At 46.0% G+C, this 22144-nt stretch overlaps 1 protein-coding gene across 2 annotated transcripts in view; it reads left to right on the top strand.

The window, feature by feature from the left end:
- Nucleotides 1-22144, top strand: part of SRPX (sushi repeat containing protein X-linked) — a 113789-nt gene that overhangs the window by 53628 nt on the left and 38017 nt on the right. For both annotated transcript variants that reach the window (XM_026513294.4, XM_026513295.4), the window contains 4 exons: nucleotides 9285-9411; nucleotides 12470-12591; nucleotides 13325-13504; nucleotides 15250-15383. In XM_026513294.4, coding sequence (XP_026369079.1) covers nucleotides 9285-9411; nucleotides 12470-12591; nucleotides 13325-13504; nucleotides 15250-15383 — 563 coding nt within the window. The remainder of the gene's footprint in view (nucleotides 1-9284; nucleotides 9412-12469; nucleotides 12592-13324; nucleotides 13505-15249; nucleotides 15384-22144) is intronic.

The following is a 22144-nucleotide window of genomic DNA, read 5'->3' as shown; positions in this document are numbered from 1 at the left end:
TACCAGTCTTCGGGGGGCATGTACTTTGGGAGGAGCACAGTGTGTGTGTCTACAGTGCATTTTAAAGGAAGCATCAACACCCTGGGTGTAAAGCCTGAGCCCCCAGCTTTGCTTTCAGAAGCGCTCTTCATCCCCACTTCTCTGGCTTGTAGCCCGGACCGAGCTTCGATCTGTATCCTGGAGCTCACTTCGCAGCCGATGGCTTTCATCGCGCTTCTGTCTCTTTCTCGGTTTGCTACTGAGGGCCCCGCAGGCTGCCAGAGGTGCTGCCTCGGTCCAGGGCTCTGCCCTGTGGCACTGAGCACAGTCACCGACATTTGTGGGACCGCCCCGCAGAGAACATCTATGTGCCTTTCAGCTGACAGATGGAGTTCATCTGTTGCTGATTGTGGTGGTCGGCAAGCGCTCCGCGTGCTAAGCCGGGATTTGGAAATGTTACCTTACTCGGGGGTTTGTTGAGCAAGGTTCTTGAGGTGTGGTCCTGGGAGCCGCAGCAGCACTTGGGAACTTAGAAATACAAATTCTCGGCCTCACTCCGGATCTGCTGAATCAGAGGCTCTGGGGGTGGGGCCTAGGCCTTTGTGCTGTGAGGAGCAACCCCCAACCCCGGGGCATTCTGAAAGTGCTTAAAGAGAGCCACTGATGGAAGATAGTACTTCTCAAACTTCAAGGAGCATGGAATCACCTGGAAACGTTGGTGAAAATGCAGATTCAGCAGGTCTGGGGTGGGGTCTAGCAATTGGCATTTTCTCAGGCCCTCCAGGGGATTTTGATGCTCTGAAGTTTGAGAACCTGCCTTAGAATATCAAATTTGGGAAGAACTTTAATACCTTCATTCTCAAAATCGTGCCCTTGGACCAAACCAGCAGCATTAGCACCAGCAGGAAGCTTATTAGAAATGTAGCATGTTACGAACCATGCCAAACCTGACAGATCAAAATCCTCATTTTAATAAGCTCCCCAGGGGATTCCTGTGCCCTTTCAACACTGAGGCAGACTGCTCTAGGACAGTGGTTTTCAACTCTGGCTTCTATTTAAATCTGAATCACTAGGGCCCTGGTATTTTTCCAAAGCTCCCTCCAAGTGGTTGAGAACCACCATCCCAGAGGATCGTTTACTCATAAACTCTTAGAGCTGCCAGGACCCACCCTTCCAGAACATTCTAGTCCCTTCCCCTGGTCTACAGATGAGGCCTGAGAGGTTACCTGACTTACTCAAGTTGCATAGAACCAAGCCTGTGTCTCCAGGCTCTCAGGCCCCAAGTCCCTGAATCCAGAGACAGCTCTGGCACTGACTAAGCTAAGGTAACTGGCCATAGGAGCCTGGCTCCTACTCTGTTAGTATGTGCCCATCCTCCAGAGAACTGGTCAGCTCAATCTGCTGATGTACTTTACCCCAAGGACTCCTTCCTGACCGCTCATTGTCTGGGGCATATACTTCGGCAGTGAGCCTGAAATTGGATGTTACCCTCTGGGGGCAGACGTATGACAGCAACTCCTCTGGCCTCAGTCCAAGGGGTGTCTTTGTGATGGTCCACGGTCCTCCAGGGCAGCCGTTCTCACTCTGCAGTTAAGGGGGGGGACCGAGCTCTAGCCAAGGGACCTTGCCCGAGGTATGATGGAAACCCTTCTCTGTCCGAGGCGTGGCCTGCACCACACCTAGTATCCATTTGACCAGAGCACCAGGTCCAAATAAACTCCGATCACTGACTGAGATTTACTTGAAGCTTCTCTTTTTCTACGACTTAGGTAGGAGTTTGTATTGGTCGATAATTGGGAAACCAGACACCACATTAGGTACTTTAAATGGAGGAGAATTTACTACAGAGAATGGGTTAAAAAAATCTAAAAAGAGCGAGAGGCGCAAAAGAGGAAAAACACTATATTACCGAGATCAGTTACAGCAGAAGGCCATGCCAACTGAGTGCTGGAGGAGCAAACGTTTGCTGGTGTCTTGGGAGCCCAGGAAGCCTTCTCTAAAGCTCCCACCAGAAGCCTGATGGCTTCCACCTTCTTCCTGCCTTCCGTTCCCAGGACGGTGCCTCCTGTGGGCAAAACTCCCTGGCACCCAGCTGGCAGGAGGAGTCTGGGAAATAGAATTTTGAGACTTTCAGCGCGGGCAGTAATGGGGAGATTATAGAAAACCTGCGCACCAGTGGAATATTGGCTTCAGCAACCTCTTCTCCGAGGCTTTAGACCTCTGTCCCCGACTCACCGTAGTCTCGGTGACAAGAAGGCCTCGCGGTCCTGGTCAAGCGGCACAGGTGGAACGGTGCTGAGGGTGGGCATGCGCCCCTAGGAGAACGGGACCCCAGGCCAGAGGTTTGGGACAGGAGGGCCCGTCACAGATGTTGCTTTCAGTGTCTCCCCCTGTGACTCGGTATGTGCGAGCTAACTCCTCAGAACCACCACTCAGATTTTCTCATCTCTCCTCCCTCACATTGGGAAGGGCAGAGGCGGGTGGGGGGAGGAGATGCTGGAAAATCTTTCTGCTAAGCCAGCGTCGGCAGCGCGTTCTCTCGGGACCACACTGTTCGGGTGTCTAGATCGTGAGCAGCCATGGAAAGAAAATGCCGCTTGTTCTCAAAAAGCAACAGGCATGGCTTAAGCTGGACCAGATGGGGTTGGAACCTTCCCAGAGGGAGAGAGAAGGAACTAAGAAACGAACCCCAACTGCAGGGGATTTATCTTAGAGTTTGCCAGAACGTAGGTTCAGCCATACTGCGGAGGTGGGAAGGGATCTCGTGCCTACAGGGACGTGGGCGTGGCAAAAAGGGGACCCGTGAGCCACAGGAGAGCATGGAGCTCCCAGGAAAAGGAGACAAATGGACAATGCAAGCAGGCAATTCTTTGATTTTGGTGACAGATAAGCTGGAGTCTGTCCCCAGGGAATGTGACTCCAGGGATGTCATTGACTTTTTGGGCTTTAAATGTATGACATTTGTTTCATCACTTTGTATGTTGGCAAGGCTAGGGGGTCCTTGAGCATAATGCAGAGCCTCAGCCTATTTTAGATGCTGACACATGGTGGCCGAGTAGTCCCCAAATTTCCACACAGCTTCTAGCAGCGCATCTTGGCCAGCGCTTTGCTGAGTGCTGAGAAAATCGTCCCAGCTCTCCTCCAGACCTGGGGTGGGGCGGGGGGGAGAGAGAACCCTGGGCTCGCTTTCCACTCTGAGGTGGTCAGTCCTGCGGTCTGGCTTATTCGAAAGTGCCATGAGTTAAAACGAATTCTCTTCTGCAGACCACACTCTGGCAGCGGATTCAAACCCACGGTTATTTCCGAAACAGCTATAGAAAGAAGACAATGCTGGGGAAGCATCCCACTGCAATTGCCGGAGGGTAAACTATTTCAAGAGCCACCACTGCCATTGATATAGAAAAAAAGGAAACCTTGGAACGAAACAACTATTGTTTTGGGGGGATGTTTTTTCTTTCTTTCCATTTGTAGTTATTTTGGGTTGCATTGGCAGTTAGATAGAACAATGGGCAGTTAGAATTACAAGTACTCATCTAGGGACCAGATTGCAAGTTGACACGTGATTTCTCCTTTAGACCAACTCTATTTCCTACGCCAAAAGAGGAAGGGGAAAACATTAAAGAAAGTTTAAAAACCACAGATAATGAGAACCCAGCGGACATCTTTTGACATGCAAAGAGCCCCATTTAGCTGTTTTAACAAAGGACAATGTACAAACCAACTTGGTTTTTGGAATTGCTGTCTGCTTCTTTTGTGTCTCCTGCAGAACAGAATAGATTGGGAGAGTTAGCGCAAAACGGGATTCTAGAATAAAATACTCTCTGAGATTGCAGATATGCACGCACAGGATGGAATGCTCTTCTGGCTTCCCCACCGTCTGACAGGTGGGCTTACCCACTGACCCACAGGGAGGTTTGCTGGGCTGCCCTGCCTTATTTCCACACATTTGGTTGAAGATACAAAGATTATGAGGCTAAGAATAAATGTATCAGTGTGTCCTTGTCGATCTTAAATTATGCTAAATTTTTCCCGGGTTGACAAACACACATCCTTTTGCAGACTTTCAGGAAGCTAGTGTCAGCTTTGAGACAACTGGATCGATTGAGATAGTGCTACATTTTCTCCCCTGGCCTGATTTGTTAGTACAAAGCGAACAGGTAAGCTTCTGGTGACCACCTCTAATACAAACGTACCACCAGCCGCTTTTCAGTTGGGTGTCTTTCTGGTGAAGATGGTGACTTTTCACTGTGGAATTCATTGCTTCCGCTCTTGCCTCTTTCGTCCATTGGGGAGAATCTTCTAATACCTTCCATGATACCAAAGAATCAGAATCACTTCCCAGAGACATCCACAAAGATTATACTCTAGCTGGGGGGAACAAACAGTTGGGCAAGTTTTCAGTGTCCAGGTGTGTTCTGTCTTTGGCAGTCACTCTATTTCTATGCCCCATGAAGTGGCTGCTTCCTTCCTCTGTCACCAGCCTCAGACTATTTTGTATCTGTATCAGTAATCTATTGCTGCATAACAGACAACCCAAAATTCAGTGGCTCTAAACGACCATGTTATTTTGCTCCTGGTTGTTTGGGTTGGAGATTTGGGCAGGGCTGCCTGGAGACAGCTCATCTCTGTTCCCCGCATGGTAATGGCTGAGGTCACTGACTGGGGCCAGAGGATCCAAGATGGCTTCACTCACATGTCTGGAACCTCAGTTGGCTATGCTGGCTGGGATTTGGCTGAGTCTCCTTCTCTCTCTCCCTCCCCCCTCTCTCCTTCCCTTCATAATTTCTTATCCTCCTCACGTGGCCTCTCCAGTCAGATAATTGAACTTCCTTAGATGGCAGCTGGCTCCCAAGACAGCAAAAGTTGAAGGTGCAAACTCTTTAAGGGCCCAGACTGGGGACTGGCATAGCGTTACTTCCTTTAAGTTCTGTGAGTCAAAGTGAGTCACAAGGCTGGAACAGATTCAAAGGGAGGTAAAATAGAGTCTACCTCTTGGTAGGAAGGGCTGCATGTATATAAGGGGATTATGAATAGCCATCTTTGCAGGAAATTCACCACAACATTCTTTGTTCAAAATCAGTGCTTGGAAGTCATTAATGAAATACATCTTGGAAGATGCCATACAAGATGCTATAAAAACTGGTGTGATTGCTTACATACCAGTTCAGGTACTGTTAACAAGGCCAACATCATAATGCTTCAAACGAGACAGAAGTTCTGTTCTTATATCAATGTTTGTGCTTAAGCAGCCCTGGGCAGTGTCCTAGGTGCTAGGCCCCAACTCCTTCCCACTTGCTATTCTTCAGTCTAAGATAGCTGCTCTCGCTCCCCCCACACATCCACATTCAAACCAGGGTAGAGGAGGGAGGAAAAAGAAAAGGATATGCTCCTCCTGCCCTTATTAACAGCGCAGCCCAGAAGGTGCCCACGTCTCTTTTCCTCACAGCCCATTGGTGGAACACATCACGTGGCCATGCCTAACTGCAAAGGCGGCTGGGAAATGTGGTCTTTATTCCGGAAGGCCAAAGGCCCAGGCCAACTTCCTTTGCTATAAAATAAGAGGGATCAGAGAGTGGGGGAACAACCACCAGTCCTTGCCACGTTGACTGTACAGAGTGAGAGCAAGTTGGTGTGAAAGGTCAAGGGCTAGAAGTGAGAGAAGCAGCAGATAGAAAGCCAGGTATGTAGAAAGTCAGGAAACAGGCACTGAATGGAGTCCATGGTTGCGAGGAGTGGGGGCAGCCCTTGACTTGGGGTAGGAATATAATCTTGCCTGAGAATGAAGCAAAGAGAGGACACCCCCCCCCCCCACAGGTCGTGCAGTCTCAGATACAAGTTACTGGCATGTTCTGAAGCACCTATTAATCATATGTCTAGCAGTCATCTTCAAACACAGATCTCCAATGGAAAACACTATTTGAGGAAACATTTTACCATGCAGTTAATTTATAGCCTTAGTTTAAAAGGCTTTTTTTTTTTCTCTTGTTACCTGTAGGCCAGGACACTATCCTTTTGAACTTCTTTCTTATTTCTACCGTCCACCTGGTGAGACGTTTTAAGGATTCCCAAGCTTGTCAGATAAACAGTAGTTGATACGGTGAAATATATTTGTGTCTGATATATGTATTTTAAAGAGTTTATTTATTTGAGAGAGAGCACGAGCAGGGGGTGGGGGGAGGAGCAGAGAGAGAGGGAGAAGCAGACTCCCCGCTGAGCAGGGAGCCCCACAAGGGGCTTGAGCCCAGGACCCTGGGATCATGACCTGAGCTGAAAGCAGACGCTTCACCGACCAAGCCACTCAGGCGGCCCTTGTCTGTGATATTTCAAATGCAGAGAGGCGACTCGAGCGACTAGAGCACAGAGGAGGGACACGGTTGGTCAGATGTCTCCTGTAATAGGCAGAGGCCAGGGTTTCCACACAGGCTGTGGGCCTCCTGACTCAACAGGGAATTGTAATTATGTTTCTATAGTAACTTTGTTCAATTCATTCACGGAAATTTATGATCACTTATAAAAAGCAATGATGGCCATGGCTGTGTAATAATAGGCTTAGGTTTCTGGAACATCTGCTGAAGGGCAGGCCAGCTGGTCTCGTCTGCTGAATGTAAGGACAGAATGTTTGAGGGTGCAACAGAATCTGCTCTTCGAGGATTCAGAGCAGAGCTGTAGCAGGCAACCCCAAAAGAATGTACATGTTGGAGGAAACTATTACGTCAGCGGCAGGCAGACAGAAGTGTTTGGCTTATTAAGATAATTAAAAAATATGTGATCGTATCTTAAAATCCCAGACCGCAGAGAAATTCCACAAGAGAGGAAATACTTCCCAGTGTACAAATGAGGTTGGTAATAACAACACTTAGTTGGTGGGCAGCAGGGAGAAGTCAGTGAAATAATGCAGGCATAGTACTCAGCCTGGGGCGGGAAGGCAGGTTGGTTCAGCAAATACTAGCTATTATTTTTAACAATTGATTTTTTCCCTGTTTCTAGTTTGGAAGAGCACTTATTCTGAAAAAGTAGGCCAGTTTCGGCTGATCATTGTTAGCCGGATATAAGCTGGCTTTGGGAAGCTCGAGAGCCTTCACCCAGATAACCTAATCTGGAGCATGTTTGCTCACAATGTCGGTGCGCATGGTCGGATTCAGAAAACACAGCACGTCATTCAGCTGTTTAGTTTACATGACGCAGAGACTAGGCGTATCTCTTCCCTCGGACAGTGTCACCCCAAGAACATATGGGAACACTAATTTTGCATTGAAATCTGTCTCCTGTCCTCAGCCCCTCCCCCTTTTGCTTTAAATTTAAAAAAATAAGTAACTAGGCTTTCCGTGATGAGTGCGCCAGCTAGACTTGGCCAGCAGGGGGCAGGTATTGTACACTCATCGTCGTGATTCACCCAGAGCTGTGAAACATTCATCTCAATTATACACGGATGTCTTCTGTCACCTCTCATAACAAAAATAAGATTATTTAAAAAAAAAAAAAACTTAGCAAATGAAAATACCTCGAATGCATTTAAAGCACGTTCCATCTCATCAGAACATGTATATACTTTATCAGTGTTAAGAGGCGTATGGTTGTACATTTTAATACCCCTGAAATTGGGATGTATCTCAAAATGGGTTGTAACTTAGATGCCATAAAGTATGGTAGCTACTCGATTTGGGATTCGCGTATTAAGGTTTGTAAATTCACACTCCATCGACGCATGACATGAATGCGTATGAATTTGGATAGCCGAAGGCAAAAACCGTTGAACAAATTATTCATAATTTCTGACCCTAAATAAAATGAGAAGTTATTAGACAAGACGTAGGAGAAAGTATATGAAGACTATACGTGGTGCTTTAGTCTCTCAAAGATGTTTGTGATTCAGAATCAAATGATATTTAATTTTCATTCAGGTTGTAGCATAGATGCATTTAAATAATTACCAGTTAACATGGAAAGCAATGCACATCTAAATGTTGTTAACTTGCTAGGCCGTCTTTATTTTTTTTAAAGATTATTTATTTGAGAGAGGGAGAGAGAGAACACAAGTTGTGGGGAGGGGTGGGGGGGGGAAGCAGACCCCCTGCTGAGCAGGGAGCCCCATATAGGGCTCCATTCCAGGACCCTGGGATCATGACCTGAGCCGAAGGCAGATGCTTAACCAACTGAGCCACCCAGGTGCCCCTAGGCCATCTTTAAATATGTTCTCTACGTGTTCAGAATCATCAAGTGGAATTTACAAAAGTTTGAAGCCCCCTCCTTCTTGTGACTTCACTTCAGCTATAACAGAATGAAATCCAATCCAGCGCGGATTGACATCTCATTTATTTCTGGTCCTCATTACCAACCCATCCTTGATACTGAGGGAGCAGAAATTCTATTACCAGGTAGAGAAGCTACTCAGGGAACTTCAGTAGGGCCAGAGCCAAGGCAAAACTGCTGTCCCCAAACACAAAACCATAGGCTTGGTCCCGTGGCAGTTGGAGGGCACAGTGGACCCAGACACACCATTGTTTGTTGTAAGATACTAGACAGTTGAGAATGGACATAGCCAGAGGAGAGAGAGCTTGTTGCAGGGGTAAATGCTTGGGCTTGGGTTATAATTCACCCTATCACTGTTTATATGCCTGGCCATAAATAAATCACGTAAGCTCTCTGAGCCTCAGTTTCCACATCCATAAAATAGACCAGTGGGTCGTTCCTTGAAACCTCCATCCCATTTACTTTTACCTCACCTGGGGCCGTGCCATACTCTGCCTCGTGTCCTATCCTATATATGGTGACAATAATCCGCCCCGATGGACCGTAACCGCTTGAGGAGCACATGATTCTCTTGCCTTCGTGCACCCTCTAACACAGCAGTAGGAATGAGGCCTTGCATAAGGCAGCCTCTCAGTAGAGATGTGTTGCCTTGAATTGAATCAAAGTAGAAGACAGCTAAGGTCCCCCTCTCTGATAATCTCTGCTGCTGTCTTTAAAGGCGGGACGTCTTCTAGCTGGGTGGGCTGCAGTGTCATGAAGTCAGTAAGCAGAGTTTGGAAGCACGGGGAGAAGTTGCTGTGGCTAATCAATTACCCCGGAAGCCGCCTTGCACGGCCAGGTGTAGCCATGCGTGTAGGAGCTCTCCAGCCCTCCTCCGAGCTCAGCAGGAGAGAAGGGGCAGGATGAATGGAGGGAAGAGAAATACAGCGAGGTGAACAGACCCTTTGAAAATGGAGAGCATCTAGAGCTATGGGCATGTCACACGCTGGGTGTTGCACCCCCAGTTGACAAGCTATTTCTTGATGATGGTGAGAATCTTCTGGTTCTATTTTCAGATATGGAACCTCCTAGAATCAAGTGCCCAAGTGTGAAGGAACGCATTGCTGAACCCAATAAGCTGACGGTCCGGGTGTCCTGGGAGACCCCGGAGGGAAGAGATACAGCAGACGGCATCCTAACTGAGTAAGTACGACCCGTCGGTGAGGAGGACGTTGCTGCTTTTATGACAGACATTTGACTAGCCAGCGCGGGGAAGTGAATCCATGTGGGTCCATTTATGTTGTCAGAGTCTGTACGGCCCTCCTTCAGCAGTCCCTCCATTGTCATCTTCAGCACCTGACCTACTGTACATTTCACTTCCGTCCTTGTGTCTTGCCTGTCTCCACTATAGCACGTTTACTGCCAGACCCCAGATGCCCAGATCCACGCCAAGCACAGAGTTGGGACTCGGTAAATATTTGTCAAAGGAGAGAAGGGAAGAGAAGGGGTGGTGGGACGAAGAGGGACGGGAGGAGAAAGAGAACACCAGCTGGTTAACTCTGGGATAGAATCACCCCCATTGCCTGCCCAGAGGGCTCCTACTGAAGCCCCTAGGCCTTTCTAAGCCATCACCTACATGCCTGGGAAGCCTCTGTGTCTCCCAGGTAGAGCCAAATGCTGCCTCCCTGGTGCTCTCTGAGTGTGGTTTAGTGCAGAACTTTCTATCCCTTGTTTTTTGCAACTGCTTCTTTTAAAACTTGATTTTTAGTATGTTTTTTTAAACTTGCGACTATATTGGGGGCGCCTGGGTGGCACAGTCGGTTAAGCGTTTGACTCTTCGTTTTGGTTCAGGTCTTGATCTCAGGGTCGTGAGATCGAGTCTGCTTGAGATGCTTTCTCCCTCCGCTCCTCCCCCTGCTCGCTCGCGCTCTCTCTCTCTCTAAAGTAAATAAATGAATCTTTAAACTTGTGACTACATTAAACACTTGCAGAAGAAGCTTATAAAAAAAGAGAAGGGTTCTTCTTCTGCCTTCTTCCCTACCCCAACCCTATTCCCCAGGACCAGCTGAGTGAAGAGTTTGACATACATCCAGAATGCTTTTTAAAATGCGTGATTCCCTTTAGGAAAGTTCTGCACATGTTCTAATCTAGCATCTGGGCCTGTACCCCTGCAGCCATCTGCTTGGCCTTCACGTTCCTAGAGGCCACTATTTCATGTCGGCATGTTCACATCCGTGCCTTCAAGTTCATGGCCCTGTCAGACCAGCCCACTTGAGTGTGCACCTGGGGAGAAAGGATACCTCTGACTCGCTGCCTCTGAGCTTCACAGCAGGGAAACGCTTGCTAGAATCCTGTCGACCCAGGCTGTGCAAGAGGAAATATTTTAAGCAATTATGGGCAGTAAGAGAACATGTTCTACTAGGAAGATGTTGCGTCTTTCTCCCCAAGCAAGACATTTTGTTCCTCCATCCTGTTCACTTCTCCCAGTACGCTATTTAGCTTAAATACTATTACTAGCTGTGTGCCTCCTTATAACTCCTGAAAGGAAGAGCTTTGCGTATTAAGAACATTATATATTTGCTGTCATATCCACAGGTCACAAAGCCCTCAGGAGAAATTTTAGGCAATTGGGATTAAAAAGTAAGTCACAGATGATAGAAACAGGGATTGTGTTTTATTTATCTTGGAACTTTGGGGCCTAGCACAACGCCTGGCCCAGTCCCTGGCACATCATAGGTTCTTAGATCTTGACGACAGCAATTGCTGTTCAACTCCTGTATAATATACACAAAGATGACTGTGTTTGTCTAACGAGGGTATAGACCTTGGCATTTTTATGGGTCGCCTGTGTGTTATGGTGAGAAGCGTGACCGTTTCAAAGAGCACCTTAGTAGCCCCCAGCCTTCCGTTCCAAGCAGCTGTCTGCTTCTAGACTTCTACAGCCCGAACCAGCAGAGGCTTGGAGCAGGATGCTGTGGGGGGCACACTCCAGACAGAAGCAAGAATTCCAAGAAGGCTGGCTCGTCGCCTTTTCAGCTGTCACGTGGGCTCCTTGCTTCTCCAGCATATCTCTCATACAAGCTACTGTTCTATGGTCCCCTTCTAAGAGGGAAGGTTCTAGAGAGCACGTGCTTCTCTGAGACAAGTGCTTCCTGTGAGCTCCCTCATTGACTCCTGAAGACCGTTATTTTCAGGTCACAGATGGAACAGGGTTATCTGCATTTGAGTTGTGCTTCAATTCGTACCTCAGAAACACACACCTTGTCCACCTCTGTGGAAGGCTCTCTTCGGTGGTCACAGTGGTAATTTCACACGGTCATTCTTAGCAAATATTCTCATCATTGCTAAGAACTGCAGAGAGAAGGCAAATTAAGTATCTGTCGGAAAGCCAACCCACCGACCTGGGATTCGATCATGCCGTACCTACTGGTGTTCTCATCAGACAGCCAAGAAGAAAGATTATAGAGTCACCCTAGCCGTGTGATCTTGGGCAAGTTCCCTAACCTTTTGGTGCCTCAGTTTCTTCATCTGTGAAATGGATATAATAATTCCTATCTCATGGGGTTGTTGGGAGGATTAAATAAACCAGTATGTGTAAAATACCTAGAACCGTGCCTGAAATATGTATATAGGGTTTATGTACGTGCAAAGAACTATTATTATTATTATTATTTACTACTACTACTACATTAGGATAATAAAGGAATCATAATCAACTTGCCTTTTGCTCAGGAAAGATCTCCACACTGGGCCAGACAGAGAAAAACTAGAGATAATTCTAGCAACCCCTGTAGGCCCAAATTGCCGATGACTGCTTGGACTATACTCTTAAATGGTTTTCCTCGCAGAAAATTCGCTCATCCTCCCCAAAGGGAGGCAGTGTAGGGTTCCCCCTGGAACAAAGGTGGGATGGGAAGAAGACTTGGGGCCCTGGGTTCTCAGTCTCCCCCATTCTCTGTTCTACCCTCCAGTGAAAAAAATGGATCCAAACTTCCCAGGACTTGGGGACTTCCATGTTCTGGTCTCAAACTGCTCTTCCAAAGCAGAACAAAGCTCAGGAAATTCTGTTCTTCAAGAAATCTTTGTTCTAGTCAAACTGGCCTAATGGCTGCCCCTCAGTATCTCCACGTCCAGTGCAGAGTGGGGGCTCAAGAAATGCCCGTAATCATCATCTTTGATCATTAGGCCCACAATGACCTAATTGTTGTTAGGCCTTTAACGTTCATGTTTGGTGTTCCTGTTTTTTTCTCCCCCTTTTAAGTGTTATTCTGAAAGGCCTCCCCCCAGGCTCGAATTTTCCAGAAGGAGACCACAAGATCCAGTACACAGTCTATGACAGAGCTGAGAACAAGGGCATTTGCAAATTTCGAGTTAAAGTACGAGGTAAGAATGCTGCTTATTGGCTTTTTCCTCTCGTTACAAGAGCAAAGGGAAGTCGGCCCTCAAGCAGGAACCCTTTGTGAGTGCCCACTGCCATAGGGATACTTGCCAGCTTTGGATTAGCCTCTGACGATGAGGTGAGGGGAAGGGTGCCATCTTAACACCTGAATGTCACAATACAAATCCGGATGAGGTTCAGCGTGGGCAGATTATTTAAGAGGCCTGAGCGAGCAGTAAGCTAGTCTCGCATGAGCCCATGGCTGGCTGTCCCAGAAGAATATTATTTTGATAACATTTTCATCCCTGGGCTTGGGTGACCAGCTAAAGCCTGTAAGTCCTTTTATAAAGGAGGTTAAGAGCCCCCTAGCTTGGGCCACCGGGAGTCCATGTTCTTGGTGTTCCAGAACCTTTGTTCTTCTCCCTGAAAAAAGTACTTTGAAGATTTATTTTATGCCACATGGTTTGGGCAGCTAATTACTAACCCTCTTTATTCTTCGTTCTTCTCGGCTCAACCCCCTCATCTGTAAGACAGAGGACTAAACCACTCGATCTCAGTGGTCTCATTGGTATGAACAGCGACCACGCCCAGGCCCACCCACCGGCCAGATAGGCCTACGTGCCCCCTCCCTCATTCACAGGCCCAGATAGAAGCGTGACTGCATGGCTGCCGCCTTCCCTGGTTACTCTGTGGGGGGGAGCTCAGCGCTGAGCCGCCTCTGGCCTTGTGTCCCTACAGTCCGACGCTGCGGCAAACTCAACGCCCCGGAGAATGGTTACATGAAGTGCTCCAGTGACGGCGATAATTACGGGGCCACCTGTGAGTTCTCCTGCATCGGTGGCTATGAGCTACAGGGCAGCCCTGCCCGAGTCTGTCAGTCCAACCTGGCTTGGTCTGGCACGGAGCCCACCTGCGCAGGTATGCGTGCAGCCCTCTCCCCAGCCGGCAGCAGAACCTGAAGACCCGTGGGTTCTGGATTCCAGTAGAGGGAGGGAGGATTTCACTCCATACACTTGGAAAGGTTCAGTGTCATCCCTCTTCATCTGATGGGTGCAGATGGTCCTCGAATTTCTAGGGCCGCTCATCTCATCCACCCTCCTCCTTGCCCTCTGTCCATTTCTCTTTCACGTCCTCTAAGGAGGAAGCTGGAGGTGGGGACCAGGGCCTGCCATTCGCGACTTTGTGAATCAGCAGGGTCGGCTTTAGGCACCCTTGTTCTTCCCTTCTACACATGTAAGGTTTTGTTTTGTTCTGTCTTTGTTTTTTGTGTGTTTTTTTTTTTTTTTTTTTTTTGCAAAGCCACGACATTAGTGCATATGGACAATATAATGCCCGCTTTGCAGCACTGTTTTGAAAGTCACACAGACCTTGGGCATTCGGGATTTTTCCTGCTAATGTCAAATGAGGAAAATAATACCTACTACTTGGGCTGTTGTAAGGCTTAAATGAGGTTATACCCACTGAACAGTGGGATAGAGCAGTGCTTGGCACGGGGTAAGCACTCAGTTCACGTCAGCTCTTATTCCCAAGAAGCACAAATTGGGCTGAGTAGTGATCATGGTGTGAAATTTGAACTAGTCAGAAAATTCTGGACATATATTTATATACTTTTGGGGTACTTCCTCAACTGTGTTCTTTCTCTTTAACCCCAGCCATTCAGAGTTGGGCGCGCGAGAGAGAGACACGTGTAGACCATCAGCTAAATGCCCAAGGTCCTTCACTTTCGTACATTAAAGTAGAAAGAACATACTCCTTTCCTTCCCTGTCTCACTCTCTGAGGCAGGGACAGTAATGCCCACCCCCCCAAAGATGTTCACATCCTAATCCCTAGAACCCGTGAGTATATTACCTGACATGGCAAAAGGGACTTTGCAGAGGCAATTAAGTTAAGGATTTGGAGATGCGGAGGGTCGCTTGGATTCGCCAGGTGGGCCCAGTGTAATCACCGGGGTCCTTATAAGAGGGAGGCAGAGGGAAGAGAGAGGTGAAGGTGCCGCGGTGCTGACGTGGAAGATGCGAGCAAGGCCACACGCCAGGAGATGAAGGTGACCTCTAGATGCTGGAAAAGGCAAGGAAACAGATTCTTCCCTAGAGCAACCCCCTGGGGGGGGGCGGACGGGGGCAGGGGAGCAACATTTTGACTTCAGCCCAGTGAAACCCATTTGAAACTTCTGACTGCCAGACGTGAAGGAGAATTTGTGTGTTAAGCCCCTAAATTTATGGGGATCTGTGATAGCAGCAAGGGGAAACCAGTACACCTCCCCATTCCCCAACCCAGTGCTTCTTGGGACCATGTCCCGAATAAACCACTTACAACTGGGGCACCTGGGTGGCTCAGTGGCTGACTCTTAATCTCAGGTCATGATCTCAGGGTCGTGGGATTGAGCCTGACCTCGGGCTCTGTGCTCAGCGTGGAGTCCTCCTGAGATTCTCTCTCTCTCTCTTCCCCCACCCCCCACCCCCCACCTCCCTCTCTGCCCTGCTCCCAACTCACACGAGCTCACGCTTTCTCTCAGAATCTTTACAAAAACACACACACAACAGAAACTTTGCCTGGGGGTTTACTTCTTCTGTGTTCGCGTATGCTCTGCCCGTCCTCGCAGGCTATGTTGAGCCAGAACAAGTAGAGGCTTTCTCGTTCATCGGGCCCTTTCTGATTCCAGCCATGAATGTCAATGTGGGTGTCAGAACAGCAGCTGCGCTTCTGGATCAGTTTTATGAGAAAAGGAGACTCCTCATCGTGTCCACCCCCACAGCCCGGAACCTTCTCTACAGGCTGCAGCTGGGAATGCTGCAGGTGAGTCCTTGCCGCCAGGCCCAGGCTGGGGGGAGAGCCCTAACGGGAAGGGCCTGGTGGTTTCATTAAAGGCGAAGGCCGGGGTCAGTGCCTCGTCCATCTTCTGGGAACTCCGGGAACTGGCGCTTTAGAGCTACCACTGTTCATTTCTGGCTCTAGGGCCTAACCTGGTTAACATCGACTCCCCAGAGCTAACCCAACTGTTTTCCAACTAATAGGGTTTCTTTGTCTTTCCTAGTAAGCCCAATCGACCTGCTGTCCTGGCCCAGCCAAAGAATAGTTGTCTTGGTTGGACCTGTCTGGGATATGCCTCAGCCGGAGGCCATCATTCCATTGTTTGCCCCAGAGGCTGGCTCAAGGGATGAGGGGAGTCCAAGAGCCTTCAGGCCCCAGATCCTGCCCCAGGGGGCTTCCCCCACTCTCTTAGAGCTCTTCCGAGAGTGATGGCTGTCTTTAAGAACAGTGGTTCTCAAAGTGTGGTCTGTGGACCAGCAGCATCAGCATCACCTGGGAGCTTGTTCGAAATGCAAATTCTCCCCCATCCCAGATCTATGGGGTCTAATCTACGCTTTAACAAGACCTCCAGGTGATTCCTGAGCAACCGAAAGTTTGAGGCACACTTTTCTAAGGAAATGTGCCCTTCTCAGCTGTGTAAATTTTATAGCTACAAAGTGAGGCAACCAGAGTCTTTGCTGGGGTAGGGGGAGATAAAAACAGGAAAGGATCGAGCTAGAACTTCCTAGATTATGTCCAGAAGCTGGTTTGCAGTAAGCATGGCCAACCTGACTGGGAAAGAGGCAGGATGTTAAGCTGGGTCATGGACACGGTGCTGCACAGTTCTTTTGAATAAACCTTTCGTCTACTCCAGGGAATAAAAATAAGACTAAGTGTTCAAAACAATCTTGGTTGAGGGGCGTCTGGGTGGCTCAGTCAGTTGAGCATCTGACTCTTGATTTCGGCTCAGGTCATGATCTCGGGGTCGTGAGATCCAGCCCCGCGTTGAACCCTGAGCCGGGCTCAGGGCAGTCTCCTTGGGATTCTCTTCCTCTTTCCCTTCCCCTGCTCATGCCCACACGCATTCTCTCCCTCCCGCAATAAAATCTTTATTAAACCAAGATTGTCTTATTTTGTAAAGTTTGCAGTTTTACTTCTCATTTCAGCACTTAGACTCCTCATTATTCAATGTATTTCTCTTCCTTCTTCCCGTGTACTGGAAAGGCTTCCCATAAACTTGGAAGAACCATGCCAAGTTTTGTAGGCTCCTTTGATGGGAACTCAGTTCATTACATCCTTACTCCCAATCCCTGCCACCTTCCCTCCCTCCATCTCTGTATCCCCTTGTCCCAGCGGGGACTTGCTCTTCAGGTGTCACAAGGCTGCACGACTCCACTGTGTGGGAAATTGGCCTCACAGGCTATATATACACAAGCATACATTTCCCAATTTCTTGTTAATTTGTAGAAAAGTGAATAAGCCAGGCAACTTGCTTTTCCTCTATGTTGGCAAACTATAGCTTTTGTAAGTGAAATTTGATTGCAACACGGCCCCACTCATTGATTTGTGCACGGTCCATGTCTGCTTTTGGGCTCCAGTGGTACAGTTGAGTAGTCAGGACAGAGACCATCCAGCCCCGGGCAGCCTAAAATACTACCTGGCCCCTTAGCAAAAAAGGTTTGCTGTCCCCTGCCCTCGTATCACATCCTTTCGGGTACTTGCTAAATTACAAATTAAATCATGGTGATGTCGGCAGGCAGGGTCCAAGGAGTCAGAGCGGGGTCCCTGAGGACCAGCCTGGAGGGTCCCTGTCTGCACACAGGACAGAAATCAGATGCAAGCCAGCAGGAGGTGGAAGTAGGTAGAGTGGATCGAAGGTATAGAGAGCATGCAGGTCAAGAGAGTCCAGGGAAACTCGGAAAGGAGAGAGTGTCTCGCCTTTGGTTCAGGGTCTGGGGATTTTATTGAGGATCGTGGTCTGGTGTCCATGTCCTCTCAGGCATCCAGGAACCGGTTAGAACAAAGGTGAGGACCCACGTGTTAGTCCTTGGAGCCAGGGGGCCTTGGTGTCCAGAGGCCTAGTGTCGCTGGTCTGGAATGTGCATATGATGACTTCCTCTGGTCATTCTCACCTGGTCCTTAGATGTCATCTGTTTGAAAGGAGTCATTAACCCCTTATCTCTTTCAAGGAGGGCCTACACTGTTTGCAAGATAAAGCGCGTGTCAAGTGGGAATGCAAGTGTAGAAGCAGGAGCAGGAGCAAAAAGCAGGTTGTTACGGAGTTCTTCAGTTTGCCTATCTCCGTTGGAGAAGATGTTTGGTATTCGGGTGTTTGTACATGACCCCCCACAGCATATTTACTTTGGCATTCTCACCAGAGCCTTCAAGGAAAGTTTTGATTGACATAGGTGATTCAGTTAGAATAATAAAAACACGTATTTCTATCCTGACCAATTCCATCACCTTATGGAGGGATGCTTCAGGAGAACTGTAGTAAAATACTTGGTGTTATAGTAACCCAGGAGTTCAAATTTTCTTTCCTCATTTAGCCAGATTCATCTTCTATTACTTTCCTGTTACCAATTGCCATCGCGGTTCCTGATGGGACCTCCTGGCGTGTGGTTGAGGGGACCACATTCCCAAGGCTCTTGCCAAGGGCTGACTCACAGGGCTGGAACTTTCTTTTTTCCCCTCTTTATATTTATTTTTTTAATTTTTTTTATAATATATATTTTTTATTATGTTAGTCACCATACAGTACATCCCTGGTTTTTGATGTAAAGTTCCATAATAAATTGAGGTATCATTGGGGCACCTGGGTGGCTCAGTCAGTTAGGCATCTGACTCTTGGTTTCAGCTCAGGTCATGATCTCAGGGTTCTGAGATCAAGCCCTGCGTTGGGCTCCACACTCAGCGCAGAGTCTGAGACTCTCTCCCTCTCCCTCAGCTCCTCCCCCACTTGCTCATCTTCTCTCTCTAAAATAAATAAAATCTTTAAAATAAAATGAGGTGTCACTGACCTATAACATTAGTTATACTTGTACAACATCATGAGTCAATATTTATATATATTACAAAACGATCATCACAGTATTCCAGTTAACATCTGTCTGTCACAACCTAGATATAATTTTTTTTATGAGAACTTTCAAGATCCACTCTCCTAGCTACTTTCAAATAGATGATACAGTATCATTAACTACAGTCACCATGCCGTACATTACGTGCTCAGGACTTATTTTATAACTTGAAGCTCGTACCTTTTGGCCCTCTTCACCCACTTTGCCCATCTTCCCACCCCTGCCTCACAAAAACACCAGTCTGTTTGCTTTATTAGATCACTTTTTGTATTTTCTCTTTTCAGTTTTTGTAGATTCCACATATAAGTAAGAACACATGGTATTTGTTTTTCTGTCTGACTTATTTCACTAAGTGTAATGACCTCAAGGACCATCCGTGCTGTTGGAAATGGGAAGATCTCATTCTTTTCTAGGACTCAGTAATATTCCATTGTGTATATATACCACATTTTCTTTATCCATTCATCCATCAATGGAAAATTAGGTTGTTTCCAGGTCTTGGATATTATGGATATCCAAGATAGAATTGGATATAAATAATGCTGTGGTGAACATGGAGGTGCAGATGTCATTTGATAGTTCTATTCTTAGCTTTTTGAGGAGCCTCCATACTGTTTTCCACAGCGGCTGTACCACATTCCCACCAACAGTGCACAAGGGTTCCCTTTCCTCCACATCCTCACCAGCACTTGTTGTTTCTTGTGTGTGTGATTTTTTTTTTTATTTTGGCTGTTCTGACAGGTGTGAGGTGATACCTCAGTGTGGTTTTGATTTGCATTTCTCTGAGGATGAGTCATGTTGAGCATCTCTTGATATACCTGTTGGCCATCTGGATGTTTTCCTTAGAAAAACATCTGTTTGTGTCTTCTACCCATTTTTTGATTGGATTGTTTGTTGCTTTGCTATTGAGTTGTATGAGCTCCTTATATATTTTGGCTATTGACCCCAAACTGATAAATGATTTGTAAATATTTTCTCTCATTCAGTAAGTTACATGTTGATTTCATTGATGGATTCCTTTGCTGTGCAGAGCTTTTTAGTTTGATGTACTCTCACTTATTTTAGTTTTTGTTTCCTTTTTAAAAATTTTAATTGTAGTATAATTAACATACAGTGTTGTGTTAGTTTTAGGTGTACAATATAGTGATTTAACAATTATATACGTTACTCAGTGCTCATCCAGATAAGCATATCCTTTAATCCCCATCAACTATTTCACATGTCCCCTCCCACCCACCTTCCCCCTGGTAACCATCAGTTCTCTATAGTTAAGTGTCTATTTCTTGGTTTGTCTCTTTTTTTTTCTTTGTTTTGTTTCTTAAATTCCACATATAAGTGAAATCCTATGGTATTTGTCACTCTCTGACTTACTTCACCTAGAGCATTATACACTCTAGATCCATCCATGTTGTTGCAAATGGCAAGATCCCATATTTTTTATGGCTGAGTAATATTCCTGTGTGTGTGTGTGTGTGTGTATCTATATATCACATCTTCATTTTCCATTCATGTACTGATGGACACTTGGTTTGCTTCCAGAGTTTGGCCATCGTGTATAATGCTGCACTAAACATGGGGGTGCGTATATCTTTTCAAATTAGTGTTTTCCTATTCCTTGGGTAAATACATACTAGTGGAATTACTGGATTGTATGGTAATTCTATTTTTAATTTTTCAAGAAAATATTGTTTTCCACAGTGGCTGCACCAGTTTGCATCACCACCAACAGCACACAAGGGTTCCTTTTTCTCCACATCCTTGCCAAACACTTTTTCTTTTTTGTGTTTTTTATTTTAGCCATTCTGACAGGTATAAGGGGATATCTCATTGTGGTTTTAATTTGCACTTCCCAGATGAATGATGTTGAGCATCTTTTCATGTGTCTCTTGGCCATCTGTATGTCTTCTTTGGAAAAATTTCTGTTCATCTCTTCTGCCCATTTTTTAATTGGATTATTTGGTTTTTTGGGTGTTGAGTTCTAAAAGTTCTTTATGTATTTTGGCTACTAACCCTGTATTGGCTATGTCATTTGCAAATGACATTATGTAGGTTGCCTTTTTGTTGATGGTTTCCTTTGCTGTGCAGAAGAAGCTTTTTATTTTGGCGTAGTCCCAATAGTTTATTATCGCTTTTTTTTTAATTTTCCCTTGTGTCAGGAGACATATCTAGAAAGATAGTGTTATGGCCAGTGTTAGAGAAATTACTGCCTGTGTTCTCCTCTAGGATTTTTATGGTTTCAGGTCTCACATTTAGGTCCTTAATCCATTTTGAGTTTACTTTTGTGTATGGTGTAAGAAAGTGGTCCAGTTGCATTCTTCTGCATGTAGCTGTCCAGTTTCCCCAGCACCACTTGAAGAAACTGTTTTCGCATTGCATAGTCTTGCCTCCTTTGTCAAAGATTAATTGATCATATAATTGTGGGTTTATTTCTGGGCTCTCTATTCTGTTCCACCAATTTATGTGTTTGTTTTTGTGCCAGTACCATCCTGTTTAGGTTACTATAGCTTTTTAGTATATCTTGAAATCTGGAATTGTGATACCACCAGTTTTGTTCTTTTTCAAGATTGCTTTGGCTATTTAGGGTCTTTTGTGGTTCCATACAAATTTTAGGATTGTTCTAGTTCTGTGAACTAGTTCTGGTGTTGGTATTTTGATAGAAATTGCACTAAATCTGTAGATTGCTTTGGGTAGTATAGACATTTTAATGATATTTCTTCTCCCAGTCTGTGAGCATGGAATATTTTCGCATTTCATTGTGTCATCTTTTATTTCTTTAATCAATGTTCTGTAGCTTTCAGAATGCACATCTTTCACCACCTTGGTTAAGTTAATTCCTAGGTATTTTACTGTTTTTGATGAAATTATAAATGGGACTATTTTCTTAATTTCTCTTTCTGCTACTTTATTATTAGTGTGTAGAAATACAATGGATTTCTGTACTGATTTTGTTTCTTGTGATCTTACCGAATTCATTTATTCTAGTAGATCTTTGGTGGAGCCTTTAGGGTTTCTATATGTAGTGTCATATCATTTGTAAATAGTGAAAATTTTACCTTTTCCTTACCAATTTGGATGCCTTTTATTTCTTTTTGTTGCCTGATTGCTGTGGCTAGGACTTTGGTACTATGTTGAATAAAAGAGGTAAGAGTGGACATCCTTGTCTTGTTGCTGACTTTAGGGGACAAGCTCTCAGTGTTTCACCACTGAGTATGATGTTAGTTGTGGGGGTTTCATATGTGGACTTTATTATATTGAGGTATGTTCCCTCTAAACCTATTTGTGGAGGCTTTTTTTTTTATCATGAATTGATATTGTACTTTGTCAAATGCTTTTTCTTCATCTGTGGAGATAATCATATGGTTTTAATCCTTTCTCTTATTGACGTGATGTATAACACTGATTTGTGAGTATTGAACCATCCTTGCATCCCAGGACTAAATTTCACTTGATCATGGTGAATGGTTTTTTTCTAATGTATCCTTGGATTTGATTTGCTAATATTTTGTTGAGATTTTTTGCATCCATGTTCATCAGAGATACTGACCCATAGCTCTCTTTTTTTGTGGTCTGTATCTGGTTTGGTATCAGGGTCTTACTGGCCTAATAGAATGAATTTGGAAGCTTTCTCACCACTTTTATTTTTTGGAGTATTTTGAGAAGAATGGGTATTAACTCTTCTTTAAATGT

Source organism: Ursus arctos, chromosome X (genome assembly GCF_023065955.2).
Source record: "Ursus arctos isolate Adak ecotype North America chromosome X, UrsArc2.0, whole genome shotgun sequence".
NCBI classification, from domain to species: Eukaryota; Metazoa; Chordata; class Mammalia; order Carnivora; family Ursidae; genus Ursus; species Ursus arctos.
The sequence above is the reverse complement of the archived record's forward strand: the minus strand, read 5'-3'. Positions and strand labels throughout refer to the sequence as shown.